At 41.7% G+C, this 14,898-nt stretch overlaps 1 protein-coding gene across 1 annotated transcript in view; it reads left to right on the top strand.

Moving 5' to 3' along the window:
* The first annotated feature begins 4,926 nt into the window (after positions 1-4,926).
* The window catches only part of spz6 (Spaetzle domain-containing protein 6), a 78,115-nt gene continuing 68,143 nt past the window's right edge, over positions 4,927-14,898 (top strand). Inside the window, exon 1 of the mRNA XM_072301511.1 lies at positions 4,927-5,212. Within this exon, the coding sequence (XP_072157612.1) occupies positions 5,189-5,212 (24 nt within the window). The 5' untranslated portion in view covers positions 4,927-5,188. The remainder of the gene's footprint in view (positions 5,213-14,898) is intronic.

Genomic DNA, 14,898 nt, shown 5'->3' with positions numbered 1-14,898 from the left:
CATGGGTTACTATGTTGGAAGACGCCCAAAATATTGACGGAGGGTTTTTCATTTTTTTAAACGTTTAATGTAGTACATATACTAACCCCACTGTTATGCCTACGTGTCCGCATGATGCTGTATCACTCTCGGTGTCGATAAAAGAGTCAAGTTTTGGAACACCTATCTGCGTTCATGTATACGAACGAGAGTGATAAGCTAAAAAAGCATAGCGGTAACGGAATTTGTATCACCTGAAATTGAAGGGAAGTTTTATAACCGGATGTCATGCTGAGTTAAACGTTATGCCGTGCTTGCCACCATGATCGGTGCAAATACGATATAGCATGCTTCTGTTTCGTAACTGTTTTTAGAAGATGTTTGAACTCAGTATAGTATAGTGGTACCTTAATATATACATACCCTATTTATGTATATAGTATGACCTACGCTCGTTGGATAGAAAACATGTTTCCGTTTCTGAGTGCTACACACACTTTGTGATAATAAAGGGACCTGAATCCCTACAGTGTAGGTATTTGATAAGAAATCTTGTTCTTTTAGCACGTGACCTAGCAAAATATCTCCCTCACAAGGCAATTTTTGACGATAAGAGGGGCTGAGGGAGCCTTCGTCCTATGGGGCATAACCGAATATTTACAACGATAATTTCCTTAACATTGTTTTTCCCCCTCATTTTCTCTGAACAACGTCACTTTGAACCCAATCCAACTATACAACCAATTTTACGACTTTATTTATTCAAAAGATTGCGAACTTTATTTATTATTTAAAAAACTAGGGCGAAGAGTATGTATTCCCATGTACGTGAACCCCGGAGCCATCGCAGAACTTCCTACATCTCCGTTTTTGTTTGCATTTATACTCATAGGGCCGATTATTTTTGGTTTGTCCAGAAAATCTTTAGAAAACAAGCTTTTGGCATACGAGTATATATTTGTGAAATTATTCTTAAATATTTGTAATCTTTCTTCCCTGTTTCATGAGAAAGCATACTGGGTTTTGTCGCTCGTAATTCCTATTTCAAGAGTATGTCAGAGCACTTCTAAGAAAGATCAAAACACGTTTCTGTACACTTAGTAAGTCCAAAATCTCCAATGCGTTATTACGATGACCCTTTCATAAATGGTAATATCATACCACTCACAAAAGTAGCTTCAAATGACTTTTTCCGTAGCACTGACTTTCTTCAAACGCTATACCGTAGGGACGCGTATAAAGGGGATAAAGCCTCACCGAGGATAATTTGAAAGCCGGCGAAGCCGTGAATGAATTTCTTTCTAACACTCAAACGCCTCACTTTTTCTATATTGCATTGCGCACAGTAGGTCAGGTCAATCGGAGAGGTCGGACATGCAATTTTGGACTGTAACTACAAATTTTGATGTTCATTTCGTCATATTTAATATTTTGAAGCATGCTTCTAGAGGAAAATTTCACGAGAAAACAAATAAAATCACATTTAGAACCTCAAAGTGTTACATAAATGGAGTTAACAGCTTTTAAATTTTCCAAATTTTGTCTCCTATTGAATCGATTCACTGTGCTGCGGTTGAAACTGACGAGGGCAAATCCTAAGAAAAAACGGATATAGCTTTTTAAAGCGGCTCTTGCCGCAGAGATTAGCGTTTGCGCAAGGTATCAAATAGTGATGCATTAAGGCTACGAAGCACAATTGTGAAAAGTTATCTAATAGTTATCTAATAATGTTAGGTATAGTAGACTCTGGATTATCCGGATCGATTTTGCAACCTTGTAACTACGTACGCATTCCGATAAGTGAGTGGATTTGCGGAGAAGCGGTCGCAAGGCATATTGGCGCCTGCAAGGCTGAAGGAATACTTCACGCATTGCGCCGTGAGGTCGGCGTGGAAGGCATTAGCGCCTACTAGATTGCATAAATACTTCTCGCATTACGCCAAACGCAGTGCAGTCGGTTAATTAGCCTAAAACGCACATTAGCGGCTACAAGACTGAATGAATACTTCACGCATTGCGCGCTTTAATCGTTGTATTATAATTTATCGTTGTCGGCTACCATTCACAATCACCATTGAGTCGTTCAGTTTGGCGTTAACCTTTTAGTTAGTTAGTTAGTCAGTTAATTTTATTTAACGACGATCAGCATCTAGGCTATTTACGTCGGGGACTAGGCAATTTTAAATTTTTAAAAATTCGCATTGGTATGTACATGATGTATATACATAATAAGAATACTGTGGTGTTGGTTGGTGGTGTTTGTGTTTACTATTATTATCCGGATTTCTTTTTCATCCGGATCGGGCCCGGCACCAATTAATCCGGATAATCCAGAGTCTACTGTAGTCTAATTTCATCTGATAATTTTAGGAGAGTGTTCGGTCATGGAGTAGCAAAGAAAAGATTAAACGATTACTCTTGAGATATTTCTTTTAAATATACATCATTAAAATTCAGTTTACATTTCATTTATTTATGTAGTTCATTCATCACATATTTTTAATGAAGAGGAATTAGTGCCCAACAATTTATTTTAGGGTGACGCGAGAAGTTTCTACGATGAATACACTCCCGCTCTGGCAAGACCTTGTCACCTCCGATTCCATAACAAATCACATGGAATCCCTTTGCAAATCCCACAAAACTCATCCTCTGCTAACAGATGACTCTTATATGACAACTTAAACTCTTCAATTTCCCCCTATAAAATTAAGGTACGGATCTAGGTTCACTCACTACAATCCAACAAAAAACGAAATTAACAGCCATTGAAGCTACAAATGTTTGTCCATTGGAAAAGAGACAAGGAGGCAAGATATATTATACAGCGATTTGTGCTGGATTGAGTTGAAATGTGGATTTTGAGATATTTACGGAAAAACTCTCTGTTGTCATAATTCATACGTGAGACCTACCGGACCGATTTTCATGTTTTTGTTTTTTTTACTGTCGACGGGCGTCAGCAAATAAATTTGGAGCCACTCCCTTCAACTTTCAAGTATGACCAAAAGGGTGCAAAGCGGATCTTTAAGTTTGGCTGCGTACACGGAGAAAAAAAACTTAGTGCATGGGATCTGGAGTTGAGGTCATATGGATCTCTGAAGTTTTCGGATCACGCATCGAAAAACTTGATGTTTAACTGCCGAAGTTCGGGTCAGACATCTGAAGTACTTAGGTATGTACCAGATACTTCAGATGTGTGACCCGAACCCTTCGGTGTGTACCTAAGTACTTCAAATGTCTGGCCCGAAATTCGGCAGTTGGACCTCAAGTTTTTGGATGCGAGATCCGAAAACTTTAGAGATCCATGTGACCTTAACTTCGGGTCCCATGCACGAAGTTTTTTTCTCTGTGTAGTGGTCAAGGGACAAACCTAAAATATATACATCAGTATACACTCCAGTATATACATAAGGGGTTCGGAGGACAAGGCGCATAAGTGCAGTTTTTGCTATTTCAAGATATACGTGTTTAAAGGTTCACAATTAGGTGAAGCCTCGTGGCGGAAAGGAAGTTTAAACTCACTTTTTGATGCTTTGAAGTTGGATTTTAGTCGTGAATTTTATCAGATTATTCTTTCAATTTGGTTGTAGTTGAGTTCGTCACCTTCCAGGCAAAGTATCACAAGCGCCATGCGACGTTTTAAAATTTCCGCCGCCATTTTATTTTTTTACTGAGAAATTGTTCAACAAAGCTGTCCGAAAATTACACCGAATTTTCTTTGTGCTACCGATAAAATTTAGTGAAATTTTCGAACAGATTCAACCAACAATTTCTCAGTAAAAAAATAAAATGGCGGCGGAAATTTTAAAACGTCGCATGGCGCTTGTGATATTTTGCCTGGAAGGTGACGAGTTCATGAATGTCTCGATTTTCTCAAAAACCGCAATAATGCATATTGTCCTCCAAGCCCCTCATATTAGGTTCGTAACAAAAAAAGTGAAAAGTTACCGATCCAACCCCATTATCACAATACCTGTCGGCGCGTGTAAGGGGAACGTATGCGGAGTGGCGAGTGGCGGGAAGCTGGCCATCCTGAGCCGAGGTCCAGAAGATCGATTTATCGAATTGCCTCAATCGATAGATATCACTATTAAGATAGGGTGAAGATGAAGATGGTTCGATAAGGACTGAAGAGTCGATGGCCGGGGCAACTGGGGCGGCGGCGGGACGCACAGTGGATCGAGTCCGTCAGTCAGGTCGAACACGGAATTTTTTACTAAAACTGCAAATTTTCACGCTTATTTCGTCACATTTTACATTTTAAGGGGTGCTTCAAGAAGAAAATTTCACGAGGAAACCAATGAAACCACTCTCAGAACCTCAAAAATTTGTCTGGACGGAGTTATAAGCGTTTAAAGTTTCCGAATTTTGTCCGACCTCCCCCGTTGACGCGATCCATCGTGCGGCGCCCGGGTTCGGCGGCGGCGCACAGTGGATCGGGTCAGTAGGAGAGGTCGGACAAAATTTTGAAACTTTAAACGCTTATAACTCCGTTCAGACAAATTTTTGAGGTTCTGAGAGTGGTTTCATTGGTTTCTTCGTGAAATTTTCTTCTTGAAGCATCCCTTAAAACTTGAAATGTGACGAAATAAGCGTGAAAATTTGCAGTTTTAGTAAAAAATTCCATGTTTGACCTGACTGACGGACTCGATCCACTGTGCACCGCACCACCGTCCCAGTTGCCCCAGCCATCGACTCTTCAGTTCTTATCAAACCATCTTCATCTTCGCCCTATCTTAACAGTGCTGTCTATCGATTGAAGCAAGGTGCGTTTTAAAGGACCCCTTAAAATGTAAAATGTGACGAAATAAACGTAAAAATTTGGAGTTTTAGTGAAAAATTTGATGCCCAACCTCACTGACAGACTGGGTCCACTGTGCGGCGGCGGCGCGGTCCTCATTCCTAACCAGTCGTTCCCCGATTAGTCTTGGCCCGGACTTCCTCCGCACCGCCGCGCCGCGGCGCCCCCTCCCGGGGTTCCCTTCCGCGTTCCAGCATTCCACCGCGGTCCCCCCCCCCCGGCCCCCCGGCACCGGGCGAGCCCCCTCCGTGTCCTCGACTTTGAGCTCGGATCAAGGACTGCCCCGACACTGGGTCAGTAGTGGCGTGTCCTCGCCGTCCGTCGCGCTGTGTCCGTGGTGCCCGCTCTTCCCGTGTCCGCTCCTGCTCCCTGTGCCTTGGCCCGCGCCTAGCGCCTCTCCCGAACATGTTTCCTCGTACTGTTATTTTGGTGAGTCCACTTCAGAATCTCATCCCCCACCGCCTCCCCGCTGTCACCCCCCGGCGTCCTTTGCGTCGCGAGGGTTTTTCCCGCTGCTCTGCCGGGACAGCTTGCACTTTTGCGGCTTTGCGCGTGGGAAATTGCGCGGCACACTTTCGACCCGCGCACGCTCGGGTATGGAGGGTACCCGAGACGCAGTCTACCCGGGAGGACTCGCGGTCTTGACCGCAGAGAAAGAACCCCGGTCAATTTGCGCTCGTCACAGTGAGAAAAAAGCAACATGTTCCTTCTTTCCTCCTCAAAATGTTACGTGGAAAATGACGCGCACGATGAGAGGGATTTAAATCATGTAATTTCATTATGGCATCATTTGTATGATTCGTGCTCCATTTGATCAGTGCTGTCACAGTAAAAAAAAAGCAACATTTTCCTTCTTTCCTCCTCGAAATGTTACGTAGAAAATGACGCGCACGATGAAAAAGATTTAAATCATATAATTTCATTATGGCATCATTTGTATGATTCGTGCTCCATTTGATCAGTGTCAAGTGTACGTATGAAATATTACGGGAGGAAAGTGACTTGATTCATGCAGTATAATTGAATTACATTTAGCAATAAGGAACCAGCCATAAGAGCCATGATAACGATCTATGGCTCTTCTATTTAGGCACATTTCTGCAGAAAGAATCCAATGATATATATATTTTCCTTGAAATGAGTCAAAGATAACGGCTCCTTATCGCAAAACGTAGTCCAATCAATATGTTCAAAGCTGCCAAGGAGAAATTTTCCTTGATTAAGGATCAAAATATACTATTATCAAGCAGAAAGTCGCTTGTATGAAGCGATTCTATTTTTCTATTTAAGAGGAGAGCTCCTTGACAGGAAATAAAGTCGTTTTTTTGCATCTTGCTTAGAAGAAGTTATAAATGTCCCGTGGCGTGTATTGCTTTCTGCGTAATATTTTTGAAAGCAGAGGCGGATCAAGCAATTTGGCAACACTGGATTTCCTCCAATTAAACCTATGCTAAATAATCGATCCTTGTCGGAGCACCTGGACCCTCCAAGAATCGATACATTCTATAGGTTTAAATGGAGAAAAGACAATGTTGCCAATTTGCTGGACCCGCCAATGTTTGGAAGGAAAAACGTGACGCGTTGTTTCAATTTATACTTTGTCTAGTGTCCATCGGTCTTGGAACATCAGGAATCCTATTTCAATGGCTTTTTCTTTTGGCCCTACACGAGATTTTCAATACAAAGCAAGAGTCCAAAAAGTTCAGCTACTGCACAGGAGAGTGAAAGATTGAAGTGCGAAGACAGTACACATTTTTAGTTTTAGTGAGGAGTCGTGGAGGGAGCAAAGTTGTGAAGTGGTCGTGAAAGTATGCTGCGCGAACGTAATGTGATGTTATCGCGCAAATTTCCCATTTAAAATGATTTAATTCGTTTAGCTTTCAGTGTTGTAGTTGTTTTTCTTTCTATCTTTCTTTTTTTCTTTCTTTTTTAAAAAAATATGTGTTTTTACCAAACAGTCAATCCGAGGTAGTTTAGCTAGAGTAAGGCTCTATTTAGTTCTCTACTACGAGGTGAATTCATTTTTTCCTGATTTTGGTCCTTCTTTTATTGATGCTTTGAAATTATAAAACTAGAAAAAGTGACGTTTTCGAGTATCCAAAGATCGCAATTGCAATCCTGCGTAAGTGCGCCAAAGGAACAGAGAACGCTTTTTTGTGCTTTCTTTCTGCTGAAGATGTTGAAATATTGGAGGGAGTTTTGCGTTGAATTGAAAATAATATAGAAGATTGAAGAATTGTCGACTTATGCTCTTTCATGCACTAGCCGATAAAAAAAGCGCCAAATCATAATTGTTTAGAATTAATTTTGCTACGTACAATATCTGCTTGGAGAGAAAATAGTGCATCGTGAAACACTTTCAAACTTAGCTAGAAGTTTTAAGGTCACTATAGTCCCAAGTCCGTTTAGTCATTAATCCTAGGATTATCCTGGGCATTACTACGACCAAAAATATACCAGATCCTACTCAAAATTTCTCAAAACTCAGTATATCCTTACAATCGCAGCAACATGCAGCTTTAATTACTTACTTGAATTGTACGTGCCTCGTTTTACTTTAACTGAACCTACGTTGGTGATTCTTGAAACATTTTCCACCGTCAAATCTCCTGATGGATTTCTCCGACGATTATGCGTTGACTTGAACATAGAATGCATTTAACGTGACCTCTTATTGCAAATATCCCATTAGACTGGTCGATTCGTGAACGGTGGGGGAAGTCTAAAATATGAGCGGCGAAAATGAGGAAATTGATGCTTCAGCTCCGTTGTCAAAAAAGTAGAGAACTAAAAAATAGAAATTTATACGTCCCTTTTTGGCCCTTTATTTCGCAAAAATAAAAGGACCTAACTCAATGGGGCAATCACTTCTTCGCGAGCGAGAGAACCCTCCAAGTACTCGTTTTCATTTTCTTTGGAATTTGGAATCAGAATCTAGACTCTAACTGGATACGGGGAGAATTTGCGTTTGATTTTATCCTGGAATCTTTCCTAAGTCAGGCGCTGTTCATTGGATGAAAGAAGCTCGCGCGGTGGTCTGTGTTTTGGCAGCTTAGCCGATTTTGCACATTAATTTGAATGCTTCAAGAAGTGAGGGTCTTTTTTTCCCTCACTTACCGAGGGTTTAACCTGAATTCTTGGCTCGTACGATTTGGGGGATCGTAGATTGGCCTTGCATAAATTAAACCCCGAAGTCTAATATTAGCAAAGGAATGGAAAGTCTAATGTGAGGATGTCTTCCGATCCCACCTTAAATACATTGTTGCCGGTGCGATTAGAAATCATCTTATTAAAGGCTATCTAAGACCCCATTAAACAGTTATTACCCTAGGCTGGGACCTCAGGTCTATTAGTTACCCTTAGATTAGTCAATAAGTCATAAGTAAAATTTCTTAATACTGTTACGTAGGAGAATTACAAATAAAAGTTTAAAAAAAAGAAAATCAAACACGATGCTACAGGGACCATGAATGCACTGAGATGATGAAATCCGTTTAGCAGGAAGGAATTAAATTGCTTGAGATTGATGACCTTTTTCATCGCGAGTGGCTCGCGGAATTTTACTTCACTCTTCGTCTCGGCTCTGCCGGAATAGAAACAACATTATGACTCGTGTAAACAATTGCATTTTTTTGTGCTCACTTTTACGAACACATAACACGTTCTACTTTTTGAAGGAAGGGCCCTAGTCCTCATAACCACAGTTTACCAAAACTTTATTTAGCGGTTTCACTCATACCATACTCTGCTAGTACCACTTTTAGATTTTGCCTTTGTTTTAAATTACTGAGACTGGCATGATCCAATAATAAGTTCGATAAGTATGATCATTCAATCGCGAAGAGCAAGAATATTACACCAGAGTGGAAATTCTATCTCCACTGATGAAACACTTTGCCATGTTCACTAGAACATAATTTTAAATGCCTTTCCACACTAGTCTCATGGACAGCACTGCAAAACATTTTTCTTTAGATATTATTCTGACTTTACTGTCGACAATTTTTTTTTTTGGGGGGGGAGAGGGGTTAGAGAAACGTTTTGTTATCGTTTCTTTACTTTAAACTTAAGGATAAAACATAGTTTTTTTAACTAAAAAGAATGACTTTAAAAGCAATACTACAAGGAGTTAACTAAAAAAACTTGTTGGCGAGAAACGACGCGTTAAATCAAAATAATATTTAAAGAAGAAAATTTGTCAGTGAGGGGCAGCACTATAGAAAAAAAAAAAAAAAAACACATTGGATCTAGAGTCCAGACTCTTGAAAACATTGACAAGAAAAAACACTATTGATTTAATCAGATTTATCCTTAAATCAAAAGGAAATCCGCTCAAATTAAGAGGCTTGGTTCTTGATTTAAGCTTTTTGATTGAATCAAGAGTATTTTTTCTTATCGATGTTTTTAAGAGTCTGGACTCTAGATCCAATGTGTTTTTTTTCCTAGTGCTGCCCCTCACTGACAAATTTTCTTCTTTAAATATTATTTTGATTTAACGCGTCGTTTCTCGCCAACAATTTTTGTTTGGTTAACTCCTTGCAGTATTGCTTTTAAAGTCATTCTGTGTTCATCAAGTGTCGATGTTTTAAGAGTCTGGACTCTAGATCCAATGTGTTTTTTTTCCAGTGAAGGCATTGACCTTCTGTGATAAATATCTGAGTCGGCGCATACCGTTATTGTACATACTGTGACGAATTTCAAAATACTACGCAACTTGAAAACACTGCGTTGATTTGACCACTTGGTGGCCAAGTTCAAGGTGAGCGGAGCGAGCCGGACGCCAGTTCAAAGCGGAGGTGGTACTTGGCACTCTTGGCAACTGATCATTTTACGGTGACGAAAGTGCAACTGCAGGCGCCCCGCACCCTCCCCCTCTCGCTTTAAACTGTCGTGTTTGTTTGGCACCGCGCACAAAATATTGCGCTTTTGACCGCATACTCTCACGAATGAATATTTGGCAGATTAACGGAGCGATTTAGTGGCTGACACTAGGTGGTTCCGACCAAAACAAAAAAAACTCTCAACCCCATTGTCACTGTTTCATAGACGCACATAGAGGCCTTTGGCAAGTATCTCGACTAATACTACCCGCAATTTCGAGTTTCAAAATTTCTTACGCTCAGCAGTGTTGCTCTCACTTTCTCCTTGATTGCTGTTGAACCGAGTGCCGGACAAGTTTACAAAGCAACGTCTTATGAGTTGAGTGAAAAGGTGATTTCAAGAGTAGCTAGCTAGGTAAAGCCCTGAGAGTAAAGGTTTTCGTCTATCTCCATGAGGCTATCATTGAGGGTTTAGCTCAATTGATTAGGAGGGAAGCAAATTAAAAAATTGCAAAGGAGGACCTTTGAGTGCATCCATCCGTCCTCAATTTTAGTCCATACTTAGATAATTTTGAAAACTTTGGGGGTTGATTTCCCCTTCTGATCCTTACAATTTCGTTATATCCATTTAGATGTTGCTTAAAAGCTTAAAAAGTACCCTTTAAAAGTAATTTTATCTCAGATGCGTCCGAAAATGTTCGTCGACCCTCAAGTGGCGTGGCGTGAATTGCGATACATCGATTGTTATGCCATATGAACCTATGGAAAAGGATCGATAAACAGGGTGTTCGCAGCGAACACCTTAATAATCGATTCTTTACCATAGGTTCATATGGCATAACAATCGATGTATCGCAATTCGCGCCACGCCACTGCACCCTCATAATCCTAAATGCTTTGCACCTGGGACCGTTCGCGGAGAGCGTGATTTAGGTCCACAAAAACTCAAAATTGAGTCATAAATGCTGAATCATCGATGACTTTTCTGAGAGAATTTTTGGACACAATATGCCCCAAAATAAGATAAATCAAACCGGAGTCGTGGTGGTTCTAAGTTTGCAGTTCCAAACAAGTCGTTTTAAGGAAAAGCTAGATGAAGTTTTAATCTTCCCTATTCAGAGTACGAAATTGTATTATAATATCTTTTTCCGCCCTCTAACGACAAAAAAGTTAAACGCTCGTAAACTAGGCATTTATCTGGGACCTACCATCAAATTCTCAAAATTCGACGTTTGACTCTTTTTTGACGAAAAAAGCTCTCCTGAAAATTTTGCCTCTGTGGATGTCACGTGTGCCCAAGCAATCCAGCAGACAAGGAAAAAGAAACACTCAAAAATTGGCCCGAGCACTGTAAATAACAAGATAATAGAATAGTGCTAGGTCGACACCATTCAGTGGAAAAATCAAATCCAGAAAACTCAAATTTTTGAATTAGAGTCACGAAATGAGCCTTACTGACTTTCTGTGCATGCCCTGGGGGGGGGGGGGGGGGGTGTTCGGCTCAGGTAGACGCATGAGATGAGAACCTCCTTTCAGTCTTGCACTGAAACTCCTTAGAGTTCATTTCGTGACCATTGTTCTAATTAGAGTACCTATACAGGGAGAGTATATGGACATCTCTAAATATGTAGCTCTTAGGGCCCAAAAGGGTAGGTAACCTTTGAAAACGAACAATGTCACTATCAATCTCTAGCCAATCTTCCAATATCAAACGAAAATGGACAAGAAAATTCATTAGTAAGCATTCCTCCGCAAAAATGAGCAAGTTCATGCAAAAACTAAGTCCAAAACGTGCTTCACCAACGACAGTTTCCAACAATTGTGATTATAAATCACTCTGGATAATTTGAATTCATATAGATTGCCTACCCTTTTGGGCCCTAAGAGCTCCATCACCTGACCTCAAAATTTTCGACATGTTCATACCAGAGACAAGAGATCCTCCTCTGGCCTTCTAGCGGCAGGTGGAAGCTTTTACTTTCGGGGATTCAACACTTCCTCGCGGACAACTATAAGGAAACAACAGTCATCACTCTTTTTTCGGCTGTTGACCTACCTACATGGTGGACGATGAGCTTCGGGTGAGGTCATGAGCCAAACAAGTTTCCCAAACTTCGGCTTGTTTACAAAACGAAACTGCCGACCAGAGACAAGAGACCCTCCACTAGTATCTTGGCCATGGTGGAAGCTTTACTTTCGGGACTTCAGCATTCTACTTTTGACTTACCTACATAGTTGATGTTCAAAAACGTGTTGGCAGTTCCGTTTTGCAAACAAGCCGAAAATGGCCGATGTTTGGGAAACTTGTTTGGCTCATGACGTCACCCGAAGCTCATCATTCACCATGTAGGTAGGTCAACAGCCCAAAATAGGGTGATGACTGTTGCTCCCTTATAATTGTCCATAAGGAATTGTTGAATCCCCGAAAGTAAAAGCTTCCACCTGTCGCGTCGCCAAGAAGCCAGTGGAGGGTCTCTTGTCTCTGCCTAAGAGTTCCATCACCAACCTCAAAATGTTCGACATGTCCATACTCTCCCTATGTAGGTACTGTAGTTCTAATTTTAATTTTTTGAATTTTCTGGCTATAATTTCCTTGAGAAATGTATGAGCCCAGCATTACTCTAACAGCTTGTTGTCTCTTGGAAATCCACGAGTTTCAAGGACGAGACGTCGAGGATCTCGGCAGGGATGAGCGCAAGTGACCCATCGAGTGAGAGTCGGCAACTGTGTCAGGAGGTCTGTCCGCGGGAGGAACCGGATATTGTCCACTTGCGACTGTCGCGCGACTCCGTCCGCGCCATGATGGACTCGAGCTCCCGCCGCCTTCCTATTTCGTCTCTCCGTCGTCGTCCGCGGCGTCCGTCCTCCCGTCCTGCGTCGGCGACCAAGACGTCATTTTCGACTTGTCCATCATTCACGCGAGACGAACCAGGCCAACCCGCCAACCGCCATCCTCCAACGTCTTTATCTCACTTCCCCTCCGAGCCGTCTCTCCTTTTTAATATGCCTAAAGGACGCTTACGAGGAAAACGAGGTGGCGGTCGCTCTGGATATCGTCCCCTTTCCAACGATCTGAAGACTTAGATGGGTCAACGGGAGAAAAAACTTCGTGCGCGGGACCCGAAGTTTGGGTCAGTCCTAAGGTCCCGTTCCGGTCCTAAGGTTAGGTTATGTCCTTCTTAATATGCCTAAAGGACGCTTACGAGAAACATGAGGTCGCGGTCGCTCTGGATATCGTTCCCTTTCCAACGATCTGAAGACTTAGATCGGTCAACGGAAGAAAAAACTTCGTGCGGGGGACCCGAAGTTTGGGTCAGTCCTAAGGTCCCCGTCCGGTCCTAAGGTTAGATTAGGTCCTTTTCAATATGCCTAAAGGACGCTTACGAGGAAAAACGAGGTGGCGGTCGCTCTGGATATCGTCCCCTTTCCAACGATCTGAAGACTTAGATCGGTCAACGGGAGAAAAAACTTCGCGCGTAGGACCAGCAAGTTGGCAACACTGTTCTTTCTCCATTTAAATGTATGTTAAACAATCGACTCTGGGTGATGCAGCGATATTTTCAAATTGATTCAAATAGAGTGTTGGGAGTGTTGCCCACTTGCAGGCCATGTGAATCCCTGAAGCTTTCGAGAACTGGATTTTCAGCCACCGATGTCCACTGTCCAGGTCACACATCCAGGGTGTCTCCAAGTCTGGAATTTCCGGAAAGTCTGGAAATAGCACTGCTTTTTTAAGGGCGGTCCGGAAGTACTGAAAAAGTGCGGAAATTCCGCAAGAAGGTCCGGAACTTTTTTCATTTTTTGTCATTTTTTTCGCAATTTGAGCGAGAAATTGAAATTTTTCGAATTTCGTCAATTGGAGGTACTGAAAATTTTCTCAGAAATTCAAGGAGGATCCAAAAAATCCTCTTTACATACGACGGTTTCGATTATTTCCCAGACGGGAAGTGATTAATCATGCACAAAATAGCCTACCGTTTGTCGGGTGTCAAGAATTTGCCAACTACGCGAATTAACCCAAGAAATATGATTGAGATCCCTTATTAAAGTGTTCATGACATTTCTTTCATGCTTTAAAATTTCGACTTTCATGATGATTTTGCAACCATGCCTTATTTTCGGGGAAAATTAACAGAAGTGCGTGATGAATGACTGATAAGTTCCGCTGTACAGCTCATTGACAAAATGATGTTCATTTCAGTCGTAGACCATTTCCCTCATTATTATATTATTAAACCCTTGGTTCCAAAATGTGATTTATGATCGAAGATGGCTGTTGGTAAGGGGTTATTAAAAATTATGATTTTTGGGCAGTTTCGAGTTACTAGTGTCAGAGCACTCATTGAGAGGGGAAAAATACAAAACGGGCACTGGGATTGAGTACAAATACCAATTCTCTTCTTTTCCCTCAATATGTACTTGGAGAGGATCTCTATGAGGGTTGTGTCACCGGGAATTCAAAATTGCCAACAATAAACTTAGGTTGTTATCGCAGACGTCTATCATGGTCCTCATACCCGAAATGTTCTTGTTCTTACTTTTTAAAGATGTTACTATTAAAGACGAAACTTGACATTTGCACAAATCTAATCCCTCCCCGTCATTCCACAAGATCCAACGGACAAAACGCAATCCGGTGACTAAGAGACATGCTATGCATTAAAAACAAAAGTATAACTATTACGACTTAGAATCGCAAAGCGACATACTCGTAAATTCCATTTAAAAGTTCACAAATAGCAGGCGCAGTAGCGGCTATGCAAAACCGGAGACAGTCGGCAGCGAGTTCCTCATACTCGCATTTGTGCGAAACTCTGTGACAAAGCGATTTACAGGTCACCAGCACAAGTGGAGGTAACTCACCACTCCCCCCCCCCCCACTACGATCGCCCCCTCCACGAGTGAGTGAGGAAGTACGGGGGAGAGGGGGGCGCAGCATCTTACGGACTTGTGACTAATTATGTGTACTACTTGTGGTCATGAGGTATCCATAAAAACCAGAGCCGTGAAATTGATGGTTTATTGTTTCTCTTACGGCTAGAATTACCGGCTTCCCTCGCTCTAATGACGTCTGTTTCACGTCGGCTACTCCGTCCGTAGGCTCGAAAAGCGGTGCTCTATCTATTCGATGGGCCACCTGGTCTCCGTATGTCGATGGATACAGGGTGTCTTCAGAGTCGCGGTTCTTTTCCTCGAAAATTTGAAGCATATCGGATCAAGAGTCCACGAGATGACTTTTTGACTACACTGAAATAGATACACCACTAAATGATACTTTTTAAGCACACTAGAAAA

The sequence above is a fragment of the Bemisia tabaci genome, chromosome 6 (genome assembly GCF_918797505.1).
Source record: "Bemisia tabaci chromosome 6, PGI_BMITA_v3".
NCBI classification, from domain to species: domain Eukaryota; kingdom Metazoa; phylum Arthropoda; class Insecta; order Hemiptera; family Aleyrodidae; genus Bemisia; species Bemisia tabaci.
The sequence above is the reverse complement of the archived record's forward strand: the minus strand, read 5'-3'. Positions and strand labels throughout refer to the sequence as shown.